The 25,448-nt window shown below is 32.7% G+C and overlaps 1 protein-coding gene across 8 annotated transcripts in view; it reads left to right on the forward strand.

Moving 5' to 3' along the window:
• The window catches only part of Cnot2 (CCR4-NOT transcription complex subunit 2), a 96,044-nt gene that overhangs the window by 16,373 nt on the left and 54,223 nt on the right, over window positions 1-25,448 (forward strand). For 4 of the 8 annotated variants that reach the window (XM_087192415.1, XM_004845049.4, XM_087192416.1 and 1 more), the window contains exon 2: window positions 13,141-13,213. In XM_087192415.1, coding sequence (XP_087048541.1) covers window positions 13,166-13,213 — 48 coding nt within the window. In that variant the 5' untranslated portion in view covers window positions 13,141-13,165. Of the gene's footprint in view, window positions 1-1,057; window positions 1,077-13,070; window positions 13,214-25,448 lie in introns of those variants that run through there. The other 4 variants (XM_004845050.3, XM_004845051.4, XM_087192414.1 and 1 more) reach the window with 2 other exon arrangements.

Genomic DNA, 25,448 nt, shown 5'->3' on the forward strand with positions numbered 1-25,448 from the left:
GCAAAGAAACCAGGTTAAATTTTGATAAGGAATGTGTTGATAAGGATCAGGAGATCAATTTGGAGTATATTGCCATCTTAAGACCTATTAATATGGGATAAGTTTATATAGTCCTTTAATTTCTTTTAACAGTGTAGTTTTCTGAGTATAAATTTGTTCTTAAACTTTTTCTAAGTGTTTTAATCTCTGATGATTTGGAAGTGGAATTGTTTTCTTGCTAATGTATGGAAATTCAATTTTTTTACATATTGATTTTTGTACCCTTTAATCTTAAATTTTTCCATTTAACTTGTAAAAATGTTACTTTTACTGTCAGTATTAAAATCTAAACTATCATTAAACTACTGTAAAATGTCATTTTTAATGACTTTAGGATTTTCTATATATACAATTTCACTTCCTTCCAATCTGTTTGCTTTCAGTTTCATTTTTTTGCCTAATTATTCTGGCTAGAATCTTCAGTACAATGATGAATAAAAACGTCAAGAGTGGACAGCTTAGGCTTGAATCTAAAAGGAAAACATTCAGTCACTCACCATTAATTATGATAATCATTATGTAATTTGCTTTTTCATAGTTACATTTTGTTAGTTTGAAGAAGTTCCCTTCTGTTTCGTTTTTAAAGTATTTTTATCATGAAAATCTGTTAGATATTTTTCAAATTTTCTTCTGCATCTTTTTTTTTTTTTTGGTACCTGGGATTGAACTCGGGTCCTTGTGCTTGCACAGCAGGCAGCAAAACCACTGAGCTAAATCCCCAGCCCCTCTTCTGCATCTTGATAGGATCACGGTTTTTGTCTTCTATTAATATGATGTATTGTTTTATTTGCTTTATTTTGAGTGTCTCAGGTTCATATGTTTGAAATTATATAGTTCTCTGAAGATTGGCCCATTTATTATAATAAAAATTTCTCTTTATCTTAAATGATTTTCTAAATTTTATTTTGAGTCAGGGTTTTGCTATATCACTAAATTAACCAGACTGAGCTTGAAATTGTGATCCTCCTGCCTCAGCTTCACAGACTGCTGGAATTGCAAGTGTGCACCACCATCCCTGGCTTCAGATGACTTTTATGGTATAATATTTTAACTGTTTTAATCATATTTTTACATTATTCTTTTTTATTACTTTCCTAGTTGTTGGCACAAGGCTTACTGTATACATCTTATCAGAGTCTTCTGGCTTGTACTAACTTAATCTAAGATACAGAAATCTTCTAAAACCTCTCTTCCTTTTCTCCCTTTTGGTGCTATTGTTGTTATACATGTTATAGCTATATATTTTACAAATCCAACAATATGCTGCCACGATTATTACCTTACATAATTTCATGTTGTTTAAAGGGATAAGTCATAAAGGAGAGTAAAAATATACTAATCGTTACATTAACTTTCATTTTTGGTTTTGTCCATTTTCACTATGGATTCAGGTTATCATCTTTTTTTACTCCAAATAGCTTAACTTTCACCCATTTTTGTACTATTATAGTCAAATACTCTTTCCAGTATTGTTAGAGATCCGATACACTTAATTGTTTTAGTCAGTTTGTTTTAGACAATTTAAGAAAATATTTTGCATTTATACTTTTATAATCATAATTATCTTTATAAGGTCCGATAGGTAAGGATTTTGTCAATATGTGTTTTGCCGAGTTTGTCATTTTTGCAAGATATTTGGGCTAGATATAAAATTTCTCCAGTTTTTTTTTCAGCATTTGAATAGGTCATCCAACAGCTTTCCAATCACCCTTCTTTTTGATGAGTAGGTAGTTCAATCTCACTATCTCTTGTATGTAACATGTCACATTTTCCTTGCTTTTAAAAGTTTATCTTTGGCTTTTAGCATTTCTGGTTTGTTTTTTGGTTTTGGGGGGTTTTTTTGGTACTGGGGATTGAACTCAGGACACAGCACCACTGAGCTAAATCCCTGGCACTTTTAGCATTTTTTACTGTGTTGTTTGTAGGAATTAGTCTCGTTTATTCTAGTTGCAGTTAATTGAGTTTCTTAAACATGTAGATGAATGTTTTTCATCAAATTTTAGTTTTTAGCCATTTCGTGAACTATTTTTTGTTTCTGTTCCTTGTATTGCCATTACACATGTTGGTGCACTTAGTAGTGTCCCAAATTCCTTTGAGACACTGTTCAAATGTCTTCACTTATTTGCCCTTTTCTGTAGGCTATGTAACCTTTTTCAGTCATCTTTAAATTTACCTAGTCTTTGTTCCCTTAGTTTAAGTTTATAGTGGAGGCCCTCCTTTGAATTTTATTTTACTAATACTTGTTTGCAGTACATAATGACTACATTCCTTGTGGGGAGTTGACATATGTATGGAACACATCAGAATTCTTTTTTTCATTTTCCCTTCCTCCATCTTTTGGTCCCCTTTCCATTTACAAAAGATTAGCTATTAGCTATCTTTTATTTTGCCCTGTTTATATTTTGGGTTTCTCATGTAAGAGAAACCATGCAAGTCTGTGTCTGATTTATTTCACTTAGAAATATGGTCTCAAGGTGCATCCATTTTCCTACAAATGACTCGTTTATTCTTTATCACAGAACACTAATCTATTGTGCATAAATACATTTTGTTTACTCCTTTGTTGATGGACATATAGGCCACTTCCCAAGATCTAGCTACTGTATTATGAATTGTGCTGCTAAATTGCTTGTGAACTCTATAATATCCACTTGCTTCTTTTAAACATTTTTGTAAAAGATTATCTTTTTGGTGAGATAGTGTCATGCTTTCCTTCTTTAAGCATTGTTTCCCAAAATCATTAAACACGAAGTCTTCATTGCCTGTTGTCTTGGCCTTCATACAGGTAGTTTCTGTTGCCTGTTTTTTTTTTTTTTTTTTTAACTCTTGTGTGTTTGTCTTTTATTTCTTTGTATGTTATAACCAGGGGTGAGGGCATTTTATATAATACATTGCAACATCTCTGGATACCGATTTTCTCCCTTATAGGGCTTCTTGTTTGCTTTTTTAATGGCTTGGCTGAGCAAGTTTAATGAAGTTTTATATCCCCTGCAGTATGAAGTGCCTATTGTCTTGTATCAGAGAAAGCAGCCTTGGACATGGGCACAGTTAATCCTGTCATGACAGTGATTTTAACAGAGCTATCTGTCTTTCCTTTTTATTTCTGTTAAGCTCTCTGCTACTGTTGGTATTACCCCTAGTTGTTCATCTCTACTCATTGCTGGTGATTGTTCTGTTGTTTTTGACAAGTTAAAAAAAAAAAAAAAAAAATATATATATATATATATATATATATATATATATCCATAATAATTTACTTTGCCTATATCCTGGATCCTGCTTCTCACATGTTTCATTATACTCATTACCTCTGTCTGTACTGTTCCCACATCCCTGCAGCTGTATGTTGCTGGGAAACACCAATTAAGTGGGTCCTTAGAACCATTTGACCTTTCTACTTACTGTAGTCCCTTAAATTTCTTCATTCTCCCACTTTCTTAGACTATCATACCTTTTCCTCCTTCTTAAGCCTCTGACATCTCAGTAGCTAAAAAATATCTATTTCTTTAGCTGATGGTCTTATTTCTTGTTTTACTAAGAAAAGAGAAGTAATTGTTACCACTTACCTTAATCTGTTGCTTAAATCATTTACTATCCTTTTGCTGTCAGTGTATCCTCGTGGCTAATGCCAGTCTGTCTCTCCTAGACTCCATCTACACAACTACAACCTGTCACTCCAGTAATCCACCCCCACCTTGTACCATAAGCTTTTTCCATTATGCCATAATTTTTCCCGTCTTAAAAGGCTTCTCTCACCTTCACATTTTCTTCCTGCCTGTTCTCCTTTACCTGGCTTTTATGGCAGAATTCTTTGAAAAATGTCTATGTTTTGTGAACCAAATCTAGTTAGTGCTTTTTCCTCCACCATTACATCAGAACTATTCTATGAACTTTATGCTATTAAATCTAAAGATTAATATGCCTTTTCTCTCTTCCTTTTGTTTTTGCATTTGAAATAGTCGCTTTTCCTTTAACCACTAAGCCCACTTACCTTGGTGAATATCTACCACATTCTCCTTTATCTTTTTCACTGCTCCTCTCCTAGGCTATGAAACAATATCGTTTTATATATAATATGAGGAAATTAATCAGAATCATTTAACAATTTGTTTAAACATAATGAAGACTAGAAAAATGGGGAAGACTGTAGAAAGATTCTTTCCACCTCCATGGTCTTAATTTTAGACTCTAACTTGACTCTAAAACAAATGCCTTTTAAAGCCGGTGGTTCAAAAATTATTGAACTTTTATTAAGTTCAGTAGGGCTCCCTTTATTTTATTTCATTTCTGACTTTTAACCCTTGACAGAAGAAAATGTCAGTGTTTTGAAATTATAAGCCTTTTAGACATACAGAACTATGTCAGATATGTAGAATTCTGGAATATATGTGACAGAATACAGAAGACAACACAAAGACACAAAAAATTAAGTTGTTAAATGTTTGACGATGATGAGAGTAAATTGATCTCAAGGAAATAACATTAATTAAAATTTCTTTGTTTGGTAAATATAGGCAACTTTTCATCTTACCAATTAATTATAGATTTTGTTTTATTACACTGTGAAACGTGTATTATTAAAATAATCAGAAATATTAGTTTTAGTTAATAAAGCAATTTTCTGAGGCTGAGTATCATATAATTATGATAGAAATTGTACTTCTTGAGTTTTACTTGCATTTATTTATTTATTTTTTTTTTCCATTAAGTTTATTGATACATTTTAGATATACAATACAGTTACATTCATCATTGGGATCTTGTACCTTTACATGAGTATCTTGGTTCTTATTTTTTTCCCCTTCCCCTGCCTGCCCTTCACCCCCTCCACCCTTCCCTATTTGCAAAGACTTTGTTTGTTTCCATGTTTTTCCTTTTCTCATATTTTTTCTTTTCCATTCTTTCCTTTCCCCTACCCCTCCCACTTTCCCTACTCCTTTAGACCTTTTCTTCCTATTACACAATATCAATTACACATTTTTAAAATTACAATATCAAGATCTAGAAGACCTTACCACAGATTTTACAGAATTTAAAAGGATATAGAAAGTATATTACAAAAATCATTTTTGAAATAAATTGGACAACTTCTAAGAAGTACCTTGGAGGACAAATTAATGAAACTAACTCTGGAGGAAATATAAAATTTGAATAGCACCTATTAAAGAAAGTATAATCCTAGCTTGAAAACCCACCTGCATGACAACAACAGGCTCATATACATTTTAACTGATAAATTATATCAAACATTTAAAGCAGAAGGAAAAAGCCATATGATCCTGTCAGTAGTTGGAGAAAAAGTATTGGACTAAAATTCTACAGCTGTTCATGATAAAAGCTATCAGGAGAGCAGAAGTAGAACAGAACCTTCTCAACAGATAAAAGACATGTACTCCATACTTCCAGGAAAAATGCCTTATATGAATGGAGAAGATGCAATGGTTTCTCCCTAAGGTGGGAAACAAGGGTAGATATGCCTACTCTTCATTTGTCCATTAAACTTTGAAACATAGGCCCAAACCAAAATAGTCTGGCAATAAAATGACACAATTAGAAAAGGGCTAGCAAGGTAGAAGTAAATTATATGTAGGGCTGGGGATTTCGCTCAGTGGTTTCACCGCCTGTTAACAAGCGCAAGGACCTGAGTTCAATCCCCAGTATCAAAAAACAACAACAAAAAAACCAACTTTATATGTAGATGAAATGATCATCTACAGAGAAAATACTAAGAAATCTTGCAGAGTCCCTAGAACTTGTATTTGGATTTAGGAGGATTAGAAAACACAAGGTATATATAAAAACTTAGGTCTATGTATACTTGCTATAAATGAAGAATTGGATATTGAAATTTAAAAGTTATGTAGGAGTACAGAGGACCTAGAAAAGTAAAAAGAAAAAGAAAACAGTGTTGGAAGACAATTAGTACCAAATTTTAAGATTTCTTCTAAAGCTAGAGTAATCAAGGCAGTGTTGGCGTTAAGGAAAGACATACAGACCACTGGAATAAATCAGAGAATCTAGAAATAGAACCACACATATATGGTCCACTGAGTTTTGAAAGATTATTTAACATTAACATTTTATAGAACATAAACTCAAGAGTAGAGGAAAAGATAGTGTTTTCAGCTAATGGCACTAGAACACCTGCTATCTGTATATAAAAAATTAATTTCAACCCTTAATTTCCATATATAAAAATAACTTGAAAGGATCTATGAACCTAAATATGAAAGCCTAAAAGTATAAAACTTTAAGAAGAAATTATAAGGCAAAATGTTTATGAATTTAGGGTAGGCAAGAATTTCCTAGGATATAAAAAACATGATGTATAAAAGAAAAAAATTGATAAATGAGATTCCATCAAAATTTAGAACTTTAAATGACATCATTAAGAAAATGGAAAGTAGTCCTTAAACAGATCGTATTTATAATGCATATAACCTATGACCAGAATATATAAAGAACTCTTACAGCTCATTAGTAGACAACCCGAATAAAAAGTAGACACAAGAAGATGATAAATAGCCAGTACAGCACAAGGAAAGTTGTGTAACACTAGAATCAGAAAAATATTAATCAGTACAATAACAAGGTTGAATTATACACTCATTAGGGAGATGAAATTCATGACTTTTTCTTTTCGTTGGATTGTCCCCCTTTACATTTAATTTCTTGTCGCACCCAGTGGATTCATTCTGCTGTGCTTCCTGGGGTTGTGATCCTCATTGTTCCTAGGATAGTGTCTAAAATTTTTTGGAGTGCTGGTTTGATATTCATGAAGCTCCTAAGATGCTCTTTGTCATGAAAGTATCTTATTTCTCCATCACTTTTGAAAGATAGTTTTGCAGGATGCATCAATCTGGGTTGGAGGCTGTTTTCCCTTTAGGTCTTGGAATAAGTCACTCCAAGCTCTTCTTGCCTTGAGGGTTTGCGTAGAGAAGTCAGCTGTGATTCTGATGGGCTTTCCTTTGTATGTGATTTGTTTGTTTTCTCTTAATTGCTTGTACAACTTTATTCTTCTGTTGGGTTTCTGGAATCTTTTAACAATTATATGCCTATGTGTAGATTTTTTTTGATCAAGGCTATTTGGAGTCCTATATGCCTCACTAATCTGTATGTCAAGTTCTTTTCCCCTGCTTGGGAAGTTTTCTGCCATCACTTCTGTGAACAATTTTTTTATGTTACCTGCACTCTCTCCTGTTTCTTCATTGACTCCGATCAGTCTTATGTTATTCTACTTTACATCGTCTAGCAGCTATGGCAGCTGGCGAGCCTCCTCCTGGGCACTGGGGACTTAAATTTATTTTATTTGCTCATGTTTCTTATAGGTACCACTAGTCATCAACTTAGAATCCGGGAAACTCCATTGATCAAACTAACAATTAGTTCATATAGTAAGGAAACTTTTTTTGTGGTTGCAATCTCTGTTAAGTTTCTTGATATGGTTTTAGAATTTGAGAAACCCTAGGTTTTAAAGAAGATGATTTAGTGTGTTTTCTTTGACTTTTATTGAGTTCCAGTGAAACTCGTCACATCTTATAGTTTGGTGTTTTGGGGAGTTTTTTTTGTAGATTGGGGATTGAACTCAGGACCTTGCACTTGGGAGGCAGGCACAGTGCCACTGAGCTAAATCCCCAGCCTACATCATATAGTTGATTCTAATGGATACTCAGAATGGAGTATAATGTCTTCTGTATTTAAAAAATAAAAATAAATATCTAAGTGGTTCAGATGCCTTAACTTGACTAGATTCATGTTTTAACTTAAAATTGAGTGGATAATGACTGCCAGTTATAGATATTTTAGGTACCATTTTCAACATCCAAACTATTTGGACATTGTTATAAATCAATTGAGCAGTGAAGTGGTAGACTAAAGAAAACACATGGGGAAAGACAGTGTAATTGTCCATTTTTCTGAGTCAGTTACCTTTACAGTGCATTTAAAAAACAAAAATCTCAAGCTGCCTGCTTTTAAAAATTCATGCAAATCAGTCACCTTATTTTACAGCTTTGCAAAACTAAGGCCAGAGCAGAGAAATTGATTTTTTTTTTTTTTAATTCTCATGGATTTCCTTTTCCAGAATGTCGTATTAGTAGAATCATTGATGGTTGTTTTGGTTTAGATTCTTTCTTGTACCAAAAATACAGGAGTTATCTCTTTATATATTTTTATTAATATTGAATAAATGAATCTTGAATTCTTGAATAGTCTGTTTTATGGATATTCTGTTTATTGGTTCACTTACTGGAGGGACATCTTCACTGGTATAAACATTCTTTTACTAGTTTTTATATGAACATAAATTCATTTTGGTAAAATACTTCAGGGAACAAACACTGAGTTGTACGGCGAGCCTATATTTATACTGCCAAACTGTTGTCTACAGTGGCTGCAGATACCTTCATTTCTGAAAGATATTTTAGCTGAGTTTAATTCTTTAGTGATAATTTTGTATTTTTCTTTTTGCACTTAAATTCGATCCATTCTCTCTGACTTGCATTGTTTCTGAGAAATCTAATGTCATTTCCCACAGACATGCTTTAAGATTTTCCATTTTATCAGAGAAGTACAAATAATTGTGGAGAAATGCTCAGTATCACTGGGCATTAGAGAAATATAAATTGAAACAACACTGAGTTTCTGTCTTACCCCCAAAAGAATGGCCAGCATCAAAAATTCAAATAATAACATGCTGATGAGGATGTGATGAGAAAGGAACAATAGTTGATGGGAATATAAACTAGTACAGTCACTGAAAATCAGTATAGAGACTGCTTAAAAGACTGAAAACTGGAAACTCACTGATTTTGCCCTAAATGTTGTGATGATTTTGTTGTTGTTCTCCTTGATGTTGAACGTGGATCTGTGAGTTTATAGTTCTCATCAAATTTACAAAAATGTAGTTACTATTTTTTGTTCTTTCCACTTCATGGGACAATAGTTAAATTTATGTTAGGCCTCTTGAAAAAGTCTCATAGTTTATAGTTTGATCTCTTGTGGTATTTTTTTCTAGTTCCTTTTCTCACTGTGTGTAATTTTTTATTTTTTCCCACTGCTATGTCTTCAGGTTCATTAGACTTTTCCTTTGCAACATCTAATCTATTAATCCTATCCAATTTATTTTTCTTTATATTTGAATTTCTATCTCTAGCTCAGTCTGACCTTTTGAAAATATCTTTTAATTTTTAAATAAGTATGAATTAGAGAAGTTCATATTCCCATAATTTAGCTTTCCCAAAAAATATTGTCTTGCATTTTCGAAACCAGAAATTTATTGGCACAATAAAATTAGGCTGTATATGTAACACAGATTTCACCAGTTTTTGTATGCACTCACCTCTTTGGTATATCTGCCTCCTATTCTGTGATACCACCAGTGAACCAAGATACAGAAGCTCTCTATAACTGCAAAGAAAGTCTTTTGCATTACGAATTGTGGTCTTTTTTTTTTTGTACCAGGGATCAAACTCAGGTCCTTGCACTTGTGAGGCAGGCGGCGGAACCACTGAGCTAAATCCCCGGCCGTGGTCTTTTCTTAATATCTTGAATTATTATCATGTTCATTCTTTCTCTTTGAGAATGAATATAGACAAGTGTTTGTTTTAGCATTCTTATCTACTATTACCTCTATTGTTGCTGCATTTTATTTCCACTTACATTTCACTTTTAATGGGTTATATTTCCTGGTCTTTGGTTGAGTTTCAGACAATTAATTTTACCTTATTTTATATATTGTTGGGCTTTGTTTTGGGATACTGTTATATTAGAATCCATTTGATCTTTCTGGAGCTTTGTTAGTGGCAGCCTAGAGCATCTTGGTTCTAAAGTTTGATTTTGTTGTTCAAGTATTTATTATCTTCTCAATTGTACTTGATTTTCTGTGTTAAGAAGTCCTTCTGTTTTGATTGATGTGAACGTGAACTGTGAGGATTATTTCGACTGTTCCTCTTCAGGGTCTTTTTTGTCCAGACTCAATAATTTTTTTCATATGCATGCACAAATCATCCCTCTGTTTAAATGATTCCTCAGGGATCTCTCTTCAGATCTTTGACACTCTTTACCTCTGTTGCTTTCTTCTGTTTGCCCTGCAAATTCAAGCTACCATGGTATCTCTAACTTGGAACTTTTTTAGACCATAGATTTAACTGTGAGAGCACTGGGCTCTGATTGGTTCCTGCTTTCCCCTTATCCACCTCAGAACTTTATTAAGTAATGAGCTGGGAGAACTGATAGAGCTCATTTCATTTTCTTGATGGTTTCTATCCTGAGATAACTTGTTTAAAACCATTGTTTAAAATTCATTGTTTGTCTAGTTTTCTGGTGATTTAAGATAGAAGAGTAAATGGAGTTTCTTTCTGTCACGGAAGACATCCCTGCTTTGTAGAAAATTTCATTATAGTTTCACAAACGTGTAGTTGTCTTTTTTGTCTTTTTTTTTTTTTTTTTCCGTACCGGGGAACGAACTCAGGTTCTTGCGCTTGCGCAGCAGGCAGCGAAACCACTGAGCTAAATCCCCGGCCTTTTTCGGCTTTTTGACAGTTTGTAGGACTTTTCAGTAAAATGACGATACATCCAACTTTCAGTCTGCTTTCTTTGGACCCCCTTAATGTTATAATAAAAATATAAAAAAGGTTCTGTTACTTATATGCATTGTGTATTTTATATGCAGCCCAAGACAATACCTCTTAACTTGAATGGGGGGGGCGTGAGAGGCGGGCCACATGTTGGACGTGGCTGGCATGTGCGCTTCTTTTCACGTGCTTTCTATCTCATGTATATGCTTTCATCATCTTTCATTTATTGTGTATCCTTTCATTCCTTATGTAAAGATTATCAACACAAATGTATTATTAAGCATGTTTATTTGATACAATATAGTGATGATAGTGCTGACACATGTTAACTATTCATGGTTACTTAGAAGAAAATAAAGTACTTTAAATATTTTTTCCTTTGTTTCCTAATTCAATATAGATTATTAGTTCCTATATCAGATAGAGTATATACTGGCTGTTGATCAAAACCCTAGGCCATAAAATGTTTGAAATTATTCCAAGAGGAGGAAACAAGATATTAGTGTATATGAATTCAAGCCTAATTAATTTTTGCATAATTAGATTGTATTCTTAAAGATGATACAGCATTAAGGTCTTGAAAATTACCTTGCTTGATTTTAGATTCTAAATACTTCTTTTGATGAAATTAGTATAATTTGCAGGCACCTAAACATTATTTGAGAAGGAAAATACTTCTGTTCTGAAGTTTTGCACAGTTGTCCATTGAATTTAGAGTTACCATGAATATATTGTTGTTGACAGGTAGTATAAAACTTATTAAAGAGGCTTAATGTTTTGTGCATGCATAATAAAATAATTTTGTTCTCTTGTGACAGATAAAAATTAGAGCCAGTGTGTCACTTAACTATTCTTGGGCATATAGTTCACTTGATAGCTTTTCCTTTTGAATGACCTAATTCCTTGCCAAATGATAAGGATTACATTTATAGTAGTGAATATTCTTTTGGTTAAAAACCTTTTGCCTTGTTATATTTGAGAGACATACTCAATTCCAGAGGTACATATAAATTGAGTAATAAGCAGTTACAGTTTTACTAGAGTCGGGTATCTTTAAATATTTCAACCAAACACATAGAATGTAAGATGGTCAAAACTGAGTAGAAATGTAGCTCCCACTAACTTTATGAACAGACATATAAAATAGGAGCCAGAGTAATGATTTGTTGTCCTTAAAAACTTTCTTACCTTCTTAATAGATTGCTTTTTAGACATAATCCACACATATATGTGATAAGTGTGTATGTCAGTTTTAATAATACTGATTTATTTTCCTTAGAAATTATAAATTTGATGTTTTATCCCCTCTCAAAGTATATTTCAGGTATTAAATAATCACTCTAAATTTGAATATAAGTTGTAGTGGCTAGCAACATTAGTAGGTATGCATACTGTTCTTTAGGGTAAATGTTTTACTAGAACTTAATACTTGTCTTGAAAATGTGTCTTTGACAAATTATTTTTGTAGGCACTATGCTTGAATCTTTGAACTTTCATTTTCAATATAGTATACTATATACTACTACTTCTACCTCAATACTACTTCAATATACTACCACTTCTACCTCAGTGAATTTTGTACTTGAGATGCACAAAGTTTAAGTCATTTTGGTTTTTGGTTTTTGTTTTTATGGGGGGGCGGTACCAGGGATTGAGCTCAGGACCTTGTGCCTGTGAGGCAGGCACAGTACCACTGAGCTAAATCTCTGGCCCAAAGCTTAAGTCATTTTGGATGACTATCCCTGTTCTGGTTAAGAAATGAGCCTTCCAAAAAAAAAAAAAAAGAAAGAAAAAGAAATGAGCCTTCCTTTTTTAAAAAATTTGTTTACCAATATCAAAATCTGAATTTTATTGGAGTATGCATGAAATTGGAGGACTAAAGGACAAAAGCAGACATGAAAGATGGCATTTGTTCTTCATTGGAGTAAAGTTTAATAGAATATTGAATTATGTTACCATCTATAAGTCATCTTAAAAAATGTGCATTCCCATTTAGTGGCATAGAAGTGAACTGAATGGTGTGAATCAGTAGCTATATAAATAACATAATCCTACTATCCAAATACTTAAGCATTTGGGCAAGTGATTTCTACTTAAATGACTGAGTATGAATGAATTGGATGTTTCTGAGATAAACCAGAGATTATTTAAAAGAAAAAATGTTAGTTGATGGGACATCTTTTATATTCACTTTAAGTTTCTTGTGTGTGATGCCTGGTGAACACTCATAATTGATAGAAGTAGGAGGAAAGGTTTGTTCATACTTAATAATTTTTATTTCAAATAAAGTATCTACCAGTCTAGCCTTCCCTAACTGGTTAAGAGGAAAGATGAGTTAGAGTATAATTTTTGTTTTTATTGATTTTTGTGTATCTTAATGGATATTTATGCTACTGTTCATGTATTTATTTACATGTTAGTAATTTTGATGGCTTTTGGATAATTCCACTCTAGAGGGAGAACTGGTGGGCGGTCCTTCCTGTGACACGACCCTTGAGTGACAGTTCTATTTGATTGCCTCCAGTACTGTGAGGAAAGGACACGACTCTATGGTGAGGACTGATGGACATACATTATCTGAGAAAAGAAACTACCAGGTAAGACTTTTTTCCTTTTTTTTCTATTGGTCATATAGCTACACTAAACTCTTTTAATGTATTATATTTAGTTGTAACTAGTAAATATTATTTTATACTCAATTTGAGAAATTTTTATTATATTTTAAGGATATTTCCTGGATTTGACCTTTGAAATAGTTGGAAACATTTTTCAAAACAAAGCATGGTCATAATGTATATTTTTAGGGTCAAAAATTTTCTAATATGTCAAATCTTAGATTGATATGTGTAAGTTTGTGGCAAGATTCAGAGGTAATAATTCATATAATGAAGTATTGATTTTTTAATACATTCTTGAAAAATGTAAAACTGTAGAATTAGGCTATATTTTGTGTAATAAAAGTATTATAGAAATGTAGGCAAAATTGGACAGAATGTAGGAGAAATAAAAATGAGATATCCAAGATATTTATGGGCCCAAATTCTATGGAATTTGTATTAGTTTATTGTCCTTACCATGCCAGATTCTTGTTCTCTCATTTAATAAGTTGGTTAATAATAGTATCCATCCCTTACACAGTGTGTAGGGAAGCCATAAAAATAGTTGTAATGAAACATTGCTAATTGTTTTCAACCTTCTAAAACCAGTGAATGTTAAAGATAGCACTATTAAATAGTAGTTTTGTTTTAAAAGGAATAACATACAAATTTAATTTTTTAAAGAAAACTTGCTTTAACATTGATAGTAGTCTATTATTAAAATATGTAATCTAGTAGTATAGAGTGCAGAATAGTTTAAAGCTCAAGTAGAGATAAATTTTAGTTTTCTTGCACAACTGTGTCTTCAACCTTCCTTTCCCCTCCACCAGTTTCATTCCTCAGGTATGAAGGGATAACTGGGATAACAGCAGTCTTGGTTAACTATTCATGTATCTATAAATCATTTGTTTTATTGCAGTTAATTTTTTTCCTCAAAAAGGGAATGTGAACAGTGGAGAAATTAGTTTTTATGGTGTATAATAGCAAAGAGCCTTTGATTATAAGATCTGAGTCTTGGTTTTAGGTACTATCCCCAATGGATACTTTAATATTTAACCTACATAGTGTTTCGCCTAACTTGATGCATGATGTTTCTTGCCAGGTCTTTCTTTATGATTTTAATAAGCCAGAGTAAGCTGGATCTATGCTGAATTAGTTCTTTCTATAACCTTTTCTTCTGATTTGTCCTCAAAGACTTAACCAGTATAGCCTTGCTAATTATTTGTATTACAACCATCTTTTTGGACTTTTGCATCTTTTGGTGGTTTCTACCAAAGTATTTAAAAAATTTTTTGATTCTAGGTTATGTGACTTTTCAGTATTCATAACCTAGTTTGCAAAATGTGAATATAGAAATTTTGTTCGATTATGCAGTGCAGTTAATACCTCATGAAACCATATTCATGTAAAATTCCAAAATTTATACTTAAGAATGGAATAAAACAGAGTCTTGTTTTACACTTAAAGAGTTTGGCTTATTCCTGCTCATGCTACTCTAAAAGCACTACTATTATTCCAGTTACATTACTTATAATAATAGGTTTCTGAGTTTATCTGGAAAATGCATTTTTGATTAGGGTTTTGCGGACTGAAAATAATTTACCTTTTCTCTTTTGTTGTTGTATAGTGATGCTTAATGCATATTGAAATATCCTGGCAAGAATTACTTAAATCTGGATTGTAAAATTATTTTGCAACCACCTCTGGGCATGTCTAGATATAATTTCCTGTTCAGTGTTTTGATAAGTATGTTAAAAGCATATGGGATTCATAGCATAATATTAAAAGGAATTAAATCACTAAAACAGTATTTTTATTTTAGAGTGTGTATAGTCTTAGATAAAACATTTCAATTTTTAAAAATTCTATTTTGGAGGTGTTTATTTTTCATGATTAAAGTAAGATTTTTTTAATCCATATTTATAACTATTTTCATTCATCTTTTAGGGCTTTAGCTTTTGGAGGGCAGTTGATTCTTTAAGCATCCTGATAATGGGAGATAATATTCCAGAGTTTAACAAGAAGAATAACAGTTCTGTACTTCTCGTTTCCTTATAGACCTAATTAAAACCTAAGAATTAAAGCCTTAGGAATTTGCTAGTGCAGGAAGATTCATTCTTTCTTAGCTCTCTGTAAAGGTGGTTTTCACATTGGCATGAGTTAAAGTATTGATTTTTATGGTGGTACATACTTTGTATGTTTTCTTTCTCACTGCATATTTAAGCCCAATTAGATATTTGAAATTGAGATACAGTAGTTGAAGTTTATTTGCATAGGATGGATTGGTGTATTAGGTAAGGCAGTGTATTAAATGTTTCACAGTTCACTTGTTTTGGGAGGGTTATTAAGCTGTTTCCAAGGAAATATAATCTTGATTTTTCTTCCTTTTTTTTTTTTGGCTAGAATTTTCTTATCTTCCTCTGATTTACTAATTTATCTTAGATATTAGCATACATAAATATAAATTGTCTTAGTAACCAATCTCTCTGGTCAGTGACTTTCTTACTCAACCCTGTAGACCAGTAATGGTGAACCTATAGCATGTATCCGGTGGCAGGCTGTTATCAATAAAAGCTCTAAAAGCTTTGCCATTACACATTATACATAGTCTTCTTATTTTTTGATCCCCACGTTTTTTACCTTTCCAGTGTGTCTTCTGTTACTCGCTATAGTGGGTTTTTCTATTTAGTAATAAAAAAACCTCTTAGTTTCCCTATTATGCACTTTTACACTTTCAAGCTTTCGCTTATTTTGGTTTCCTTCATTTAATGTCTTACTATCACATAATTCGAGAATTTGATTACGGTTTTCCCAGAAATCATTCTACAATTGGCTCAGCACACCTTTCTCTTGCTTTTGTAGTCTTTCTACATACTTCTACTTTAGTGTTTGCTATAATACATTGCAGTTCTCTGTTTATTTTTTTCTCCTATAGACCCGTGCTGTCCAGTACTGTAGGCACTAGCAACAAATGACTATTTATATAAAGTAATACTAAAAAATTTAGCTTGTCAGTCACATAAGCCACATTTGAGATGCTCAGTGGCTATATGCTGCTAATCCCTACCATATTGAACATAGATTAGAACGTATTGAGCATACATTAGAATGTTTTCGTCATTGCAGAAATTTCTTTAGACGATGCTGCTGTATGTATTAAACTTCTTGAAAACTAGGACTATATTTATATTGATATTGCCCATACCTAGCATAGTGGTTAGTATATATAGACAGGTGCTCAATTCATATTGTTTCAATAAAGCTAAGTAAAGCAGTGAAATAATGGAAAAGAAGAAATAGGGAAATGTGCTGGATAACCTACTAGTAGTATTTCTGAGATATTTCACTCTTGTTACTTTGAATAGAACTTTTCAATGTGAAGTCATTTCCCTTGTATTGATTTTTTAAATCACAGAAGTAAAAGATGGCTCATTGAAAAATGTTAAAGAAAAAAATATAAAATGCAATGTGAAAGCTCACATTTATAATTTTACTCTTAACAGTTTGGTGTGTATCTTTTCAGGCCTATTAGTGACTAAGTGCAGATGTGATTTGTTGTCTTTGTTTTTAACAAATATGTATTTTGCAGTATGCTTACTATACCTGTGGTGATATTTCTGTATCCTGTCTCTTCCCCTGTCTTTTCTAAAATTAATCATCAGTTTGAATTTTATTTCATTCATTTTTATTTTATATGTTTGGTTACATATATACAAGTGTAGCCTTATGTGGGGCAGTTTTGGGGAAAGTAGCGCCCCATATAAAAGTATTCAAAAGAATAGAAAAAATAATGAGTTTCTGGTCTATCCAGAACCCTAAACAGTTTCTCAGATGCTGCATAAGGCCTCAACACCTATCTGAAATTGACCAAAGATTTTGAATAATGTGTAAAGCATTTAAAACACAAGTTATCTAATTTTGTAACAAGTACAAATGTACCAGTAACTATGTTTCTATTTAGTGTATAAGCTTTATGTAGTACTATATACAAATAAACATTTTTCTTTTATACTGGAGCAAAAATACAAGCATAAACAATGAAATGTCACTTTCCTTTTTTTGTATATATTATTGAAAATTTTTATCTCTGTGCGGTCCAGGATCTTGTAAGTGACGAAGTCTTAGAGTCATAGCTGTAGCATAGGTAGCTTGTGACTTTTGTGGCTCCCTTCTAGTGTGATTAAAAATAGTATGAGCATCAAATCTTCTTAGAGTCTATGATATGTGGTATGTTAAAAGATACATAATGACTATAAAGAATATTTAATAATATAAAATCAGTGGGAATATACTTAATAGTTGAAGATTTATCAGGGTAGATCTCTAGTGCCCAGAGAAGAAAAATGGAGGTTTTAGTTGGTGTTCAGTGTGCATGAAAGTGCCTGGATGAAGAAATAGTTTTAAAAATGTATGTCTGAATCCAGTGCACTGGTTCACAGCTTTTTTCTTTTTCCTCTTGAAACTATTGCAGTCAACAAATGGCTGTGACCTATTGTGTCTAGCCAGATAAAAAGAAAGGTGGTAGGAAAAAACTCAGAATGGATGACTTATGTTTTCATCCACTTAGAATAATACAGCTGCTAAAATGAAGTTGCTCTTCTAATTACATTTTTTTTTTTTTTGTTACTGAGATCAAACTCGGAACCTTGCGCTTGTGAGGCAGGCTGTGGGAACCAATGAGCTAAATCCCCGGCCCCTAATTACATTTTTTAATGTGATCGAGATTTCACCAAGATCCTTCCTTTATGACATCCTTTAGTATCTCGATAATTTTTTTCCTATAATTCCTCTAGGCCTAAAGAAATTCTGCTAAGGGGCCGGGGATTTAGCTTAGTGGTTCTGCCGCCTGCCTTGCAAGTGCAAGGACCTGAGTTCAAACCCCGGTACCAAAAAAAAAAAAGAAATTCTGCTAAGTAGTTATGCCGTTTCAATTATAGTAGTAGTTGACACGGTGTATATGACAGCTGCTATGGTGTTTTCCAAGAAGATTTAAAATAATCTGGAGGAAAGGATAGAAGGGAATGGGGTTAATATGAGAAAATGGAAAAATAGGAACAAAATCTTCGTAAATAAGGAGGAATGGAGGGGTTGAAGGGAGGGCTGGGCAAGGGTGAAATATAAGAACCAAGAGAGACTATGTAAAGGTGCAAATTTCCAATGATGAATGTCATTATATTGTATACCTAAAATGTACCAATGATTAGAATGAATAATCGATAATGTAAAATAGGAAGAAAAGGTCCAAAGGGGTAGGGGTAGTGGGAGGGGCAGGGGAAAGGAAAGAAGGGAAAGGAAAAATGCTGAGAAATGGAAAAAATGGAAATAAAGTCTTTGTAAATAGGGAAGGGTGGAGGGGGTGAAGGGAGGTCTAGGAATGGGGAAAAAATAAGAACCAAGATGCATTATGTGAAGGTACAGTTCCCAATGAGAAATGTAATTGTGTTGTATACCTACAATGTACTAATAAAAGAATTTAATAAAAAAAATAAAAATTAAAAAAAATAAAAAATAAACAACATTAAAAAAAATAAAAATAAAAAATAAATAATCTGGTGGCATCCTTGTGTGTTCCCTTTGGTACTTTTGAGAATTTATGTCCTAGGTTTTATACATAAAACATTAAGTGTTCTCTTTCAGAAAAACTTTACATATAAGTGATCTGCTTCAATTATGAATATGAAATTATATATTCATTAAAATGAAATTTAACATATTACTACAAACATATCTGTGAACCATAGAAAATATACACGGCAACTTATTTTTTTTAATCTTCTAAATTTTCTCATAAAAATGAGAATGGCTAGGTAGCAAAGCCAAAGCTCATGAAAATCTTTGTAACAAAATTAGTGACATGGTGTCCAAAGGAACCCCAAAATATAGGTAGATGAGAACTAAGGAAAGATGACATGTATCAGTTTTTGTGGAGAAAAATGTAGAGAGACACATTGTGTGATGGACCTGAGAGTAGAAACACTTGGAAGTATTCAAGTGGTATTCATTGGTATTCACTGGTAAGTACAATTAGCCAGTTTGAAATTAAGATAGATTTTGCCAACCATGTTAGGTTGCATAAGGGACCTGTGATAAGGCCAAAGTAACTGGAGCAGCATAGGTCTGTTAACTCTTGAGAATGATCTTTTGAGATCTCATAAGGAGAGGAATCAGAATACAGCAGGGCATGAAAAGCAGAGACATTGGAAAAGAAGGTGCAGATAAAAATGGAGGAGGGAGATAGGACCAGAAAAATTTCGGGAAACAAATTGTGTATTTTCAAACACTACACAAAAACAACAGAAGAGGAAACTTACATGAAATTAGAGATGTTATCTTTTAAAAACCCATATTCTAATATTTCAGGATATTAAATTCACAAGAAATCTAGAAATATAGTTTGGAGCATTTATACAAATTTTGAATTCTATCCCGTGTTCATTCTGCTCCAACATTTGGTAATGTCAGAATTTAAATTTTTTCCCAGTCTATTGAGATGATATTTGAGACATCTTTCCTTATTGGAATTAAGTAAATAAGATATTATCCAATGAGTCTAGATTTTTTTGTGTTGCCTTTTATATTTAAATTTAATCCGTCCAAAATTGAAGTTTAGATATGGTGTGAAGAATCCAGTTTCCTTTACTGTCTATCTGGTCCATTCATTAGCATCATGTATCAATTTGTTCTATCTTCTTTAACTAATAAATGGTGCTAGTTCCTTGGCTATATTGTCAACCACATTTATATGCATGGGTTTGTTTCTTCTGTCTCTGTTCCTTTACTTTGATGTGTTTGTCTGTGCCTGTACCAGTATGTTTTTTAAATTCCTATGCCTTTATGTTAAATAATCATGTCTCGGTGTTAACTTTGGTTTTCATGAATGGCTTAGCCATTTTGCTCTATGAAAAATTCAGAATATTCTTGAAAAGACTCCTTTCCAACAAAAAAAAGTATTGAATTTATAAATAGAATTGTACTGACTTTATTTTTAGTCAGGAAGAATTAATAGGCTTATGATATTCTTTCTATCCATGAATTTATATATTGAGGTCTTCTGTACTTTCTCCCAGTTTTATATTTAACAATAGACTTGTAAATCTTTAGTTAGATTTACACCCAAGTACTTTTTTGTTGATTTGGGGAGGTAGTTGTAAATGGTATTTTTTAAGATTGTATTTTGTAATGCTACTGCTAAATTGAAATAGCTTTTTAAATTGGCTTTTGTATCCATCAGTGTTGCTTAACATTTTTGGAGGAATGTTTTCATGTAGATAAACATATCTTTTGGAAATGACAGTTTTGTAACTTTGTTTATAATTTATGGCTTGCATTTCTTTTCTCAACTCACTAATACTTCTGATATGCACTTGAAAAGAAATGTTAATAGTAATCTGTCTCTTGTTATCTTACATGGAAAGCTAAGTTATTACCATTAAATATGATGTTTGATAGGGAATTGTTAGATATGTTTTATTAGGGTAAAGTATGCTACTTTGTAATATATTTTTTTCTCTGCAAAATCTTTCTCATTCTTAAGAGTGCTTACTATGTGCATTTTTTCTGTATATGCTGGAGACTTGTCAATTTTACTAGGAATCAACTTTTAGCTTCCTGCAGATAATTTTTAAATTTTTGTTTAGTGTTCATCAATAATCTTCAGTACTTTTACTTCACTTCTTAGGGTTTATTTTACTGTCCCTTGAACTTGAATGTTTTTAAGGTTTTCCAAGTTTTTCTTTTTGTCTTTTTATTGCTGATTCCTCCCTCCAGTCCACCTTTCCCCCTGTTCATCCATCCATGGTTGCTCTTGCACTCCTGTTCTCCCTCCCCTCCCTCCCTCTCCCTCTCCTTGTCCCTCTCCCTCTCCCTCTCCCTTTCCCTCTCCCTTTCCCCCTCTCCCTCTCTCCCCTTTCTTTTTTTTTTTCTTCCTTTTTTGTGGTACTAGCCATTGAACTCAGGGCCCTTGAACTGAGCTACATTCCCAGCCCTTCCTTTTTATTTTTTATTTTGAGATGGAGTTGCCTAGGCTGGGCTTGAAGTTTTGATTATCCTGCCTCAGCCTCCCAGAGTGTTTGGATTACAGACATGTACTACCACACTGTGCTGATTTGTATGTACTTCCAGTGTGGTTAAGGAATGTGGTTACTATAATACCAGTTATTTGTTTATGTGCATAAAATGTTTGCTCAATTTCCTTTCAGGCTTGACAATACATTTAAAATATTTTGTGCAGTATAATATCTCTGTTCAAAAGTAATAACTAGTAGGGGCCGGGGATTTAGCTCAGTGGTTCTGGTGCCTGCCTCACAAGCTCAAGGTCCCAAGTTCGATCCCCGGTACCAAAAAAAAAAAAAAAAGTAATACCTAGCATATATTAGACAGTAAATATTTGTTGGTTGGCTGAATAAGTATCTCATGCAGCATTTTTAATTGTTTTTGAGTGGAACATTTTGATTTTTTAATAGTTTAATGTACTAACAAACATGTACACACATATACAGATTTTTCTAGGTCTCAGTTGAAATTTTACTTCCTAAGAGAAAAATTTTCTACTTAATCTGTTTGCATAATCTTGTTTTATTGTAATTTTGAAAGGTAATGATAGTGTTCTTTCTGCTTTTTATCATTATCTACAGCTATATAGGTTTGGTAATTCTTTTTCTTCTCTTTCTTTCTATTTCCTTCTTTTTTCTTCCCTCCGTTTTCCTTCTTTCTTTCCATTTCTTTTTTTCTGTCTCCTATAGTTTTTCTCTTACCATATTCCTTCTAGCTAAAGGACTAAAAACATTTTTTTCCTATTTCTGATGGTGATGAATATTCCTAGTGTTTTTGTATGCCTGAAAAGCCTTTTGAAAAATCTGCTGTATATAATGTTTCTTTTTCTCTTTGGCTACTATTAAGATTTTTAAAATTTGTCCTTGTTTTTCTTAGGGGATATATATATTTTTTTGATATATAATTTTGATTATGATCTATCTTGGTCTAATTTTCTTCATGACTGAGTTGCTTGGGGTTTGTTGTGCTTCTTGAAATTGTGTCCTTATAGTTTTTAACAAATTGGGGGATTTTTTGTGTCCTTTGCTTTTTTATTTTTTCTGTATCTGCTGTTCTCTGGGAATTTCAATGACACATACATTAAAGTGCCCTGAAGTTGTCCCCAGCTTACAGATGCTCTCTTCATTTTTTCTCTTCTAATGTTTTTTAAAGTATATCTGTTGTTATGATTTCAAGTTCACTTATCTTTTTAGCATGCCATTCTTCTACCTTCTTTTGCATATGAAATGTAATTATAACTTTTAATGTCACTGTCTACTAACCTCTATGTAATTTTTGTTTCATTTCTGTCAGTAGACACAAAGTGCATTCTCTTGATTTTTGCAGTTTTTTCCCCTCCCTTTTATCTGTTATATTTTATTGCTTTGAATGGCAGATGATTTTAGCTTAGGCGTTAATTCTTGGGACTTTATTTTATTGGAATATACAGCGTCCGCCAAAAAAAAATGTGTGCATACTCCAGGAAAAGAAAAATAATAAATGTTTGGAAGCTAATGAGCACCTCTTGTAATTGTAGAGGCCAAAGGTAACTTGTATTAATCTCATGATGTCTCGTTAAATTTAATATTAAAGTGTTTATACAAGTTTTTCTTTTCCTGAAGTGTATATGCATTTTTTTTTTTTGCAGACTGTGTATATTTCTGTTAATTCTTGAGATTTGTGGGGGTTTAAGTTACCTAGAAAGTATTTGATCAATTTGATCCTTTTGAGATTTTTTTTTTTTTTTATATGTACATTTTTAGTACATGTTTGCAGTACATAATGGTTGCATTCATAGTGGGGAGTTGTTGCATGTACATAACACATCTTAATTCTTTTTACATCCCCTTCTCGTCCATTCCCTCTCCCATCCCTCCATCTCTCAGTCTCCTTCCCATTTGAGTAACCTTTATATTTAGGGCTAGTTTTTCTTCAGCTACTGAAGCAGTACTTTATCTGAGTACCTGTAGGAAGGAACCTAAACAGTTCCCAGCCCTGTGTTAACCCTGAGAGTTGTTCCTGTATTTCTTTCTGGTGTTGCCTCCCTCAAGACTCCCTAGAGTCTTAATAGCCCCATAAGTTCAGTGGTCATTCATCTTCCTGTAAGGTAATGGTGCTATTAATTAGTATTCCTTACTCAAAAAAGCTGTGTTAGCTGGCATTGTTGCGCATATCTGTAATCCCAGCACTCATGCAGGAGGTTGAGGCAGGAGGATTTTGACTTTGAGTCCACCCTGGACAGTATTGTGAGAACCTGTCTCAGAAAATCAGAACCAAAATAAAATACTGTGTGGTACAGCATAGAATAGTATTATGTCCTTTTTGTTTAATCTGATACAATAAATTAGTGTTATAAAGTGTTAATGAAAATAAGATACTTTTTCAAGGAAAAAATAGGAAAACTTTTTTTTTTTTTTTTTTTTTAATTTAGGGCCAGAAATACTGAGAGAGGATGCTTGGGGCATGTGAAATTTTAAACCTTTTCTTCCAGGACAAAGGCACTGTGATAAAGTTAAAAGATGATTGCTAAAGGATTTTGTGTTTGAGCCATTATTCTCACTTCTACCTGTATCACTTTGGGCTAGGTAGTCTTTGCTTTGTGTTCATCATATTTAAGAGGTCTTTTAAAGATCATGGACCTTGCATTTCTCTTTACAAATATAGAAGAATGAAAAAATAGAAAACCACCATTAGAACACCACAGCATAGGTGCTAGAGGCAGTATCCGTGGATGAATGCTGTAGATAATGGTCAAAAATTTAAGAACAAATGGATATTTGCATGCTCTCAAACTGGTTCCCCAAAACATTGTTTCAAAAAAGAAAGATATTTATGGTGGAAAAAATAATAAATGTGACACCTGAACCAAGATCAAAGTTAGTATCACCCACAATAAGATGTATTAATACAGTGCTCTTTATATTGGAATATATGTACATCATATATGACTCATTTGAGAAGGCAGATCACATTTGTGGTGGTGTTATATTAAAAACATATAACCTTAATCTGATTCTGAGAAAATATCAGACATCAAAATTACAAGACAGCTGGGGATTTAGCTCTGATGCTGCCACCTGCCTCGCAAGTACAAGGTCCTGAGTTCAGTCCCCAGTAACAAAAAAAAAATTTACAAGACATTCTATAGTCTATTTGATAGGATATCACTGTTGTGAAAGACAAGTGTAAAGTGTCGATTGGAAAAGATAAAGGAAACAAAACTAAATGTAAATGGTTGAGGGAAGGGGTAATTATAAGTAGACAGGGAAATAAAGGTAATTGAATACCTGAAGTAGGTAAAGTAGGAAGCCATGTAGATAATCTAGGGGAAGAGCGTTCCTAGAGGATGTAATTGCAAAGACCTGAAGACAGAAACATGCCTGATGTGTTTGAGGAAAGGCAAGAGGTCAGGGTAGCTGGAGCGCAATAAGAGGGAGAATGGTAACAAAGGGTAGGGTTACTTAAGAGGCCTTAGTAATAGTGCAGAAACTCACTGTAAATATGTTTTTCCCTCTGCTTCTTTTATTTGTGATGTTCCTATTTTCTAAACATTAAATGGATAAAGTATGTAAGAGCCAATGCGTAATGTCTTTGTAGATTCTCAGTGTTTATTAAATTAATTTCTTTGGCAGATACTTAGAAGTGTTTTAAAAGCCCCATATTCCCTTACTGAAAGAATAATATTTTTCATTTTTAACTATTTCATATGCAATTCAGTATTCTGATATGCCTGTGTATTTTTAAAATACAAGGGTTGACAAAGTCTTAACTTTTTTATAAAAGTTAATAAGGCCTGAGGTAGTAGCTCAGTGGTACAGTGCTTCCCTAGCATGTGCAAGTGTTCAATCAAGCACTGGAAAAAAACCAAAGGGAATTCATTGCATATGTCATTTAAATGCTATTTTCAGATAATTTGTTATTTAAAATCTTTATTTTTCCCTTTATCATTTAGTTTGATTAAAATGTCCCTCCAATGGAATGGTGCTCATTTCTTTTTATCAACATGGAACACATAAATTAATTTCTTCCCAAGAAATATACTTATACTAGAGTTATCCCTTGTTTTTATAAGTTAAATGGCTCATTTTTAGGAAGTACATGTCCTGTATTGCAACTTTGTTTCTCCTGGTAGATGACATTAATGTGTTATGAGGTTTTTAGACTTAATGTTGAATACTCAGGAGAGCAAGGGAATTTTCAAGGA

This window comes from Heterocephalus glaber, unplaced genomic scaffold (assembly GCF_053883595.1).
Source record: "Heterocephalus glaber isolate CG9 unplaced genomic scaffold, H.glaber_assembly_v1.0 deba00001571, whole genome shotgun sequence".
Classification (NCBI taxonomy): domain Eukaryota; kingdom Metazoa; phylum Chordata; class Mammalia; order Rodentia; family Bathyergidae; genus Heterocephalus; species Heterocephalus glaber.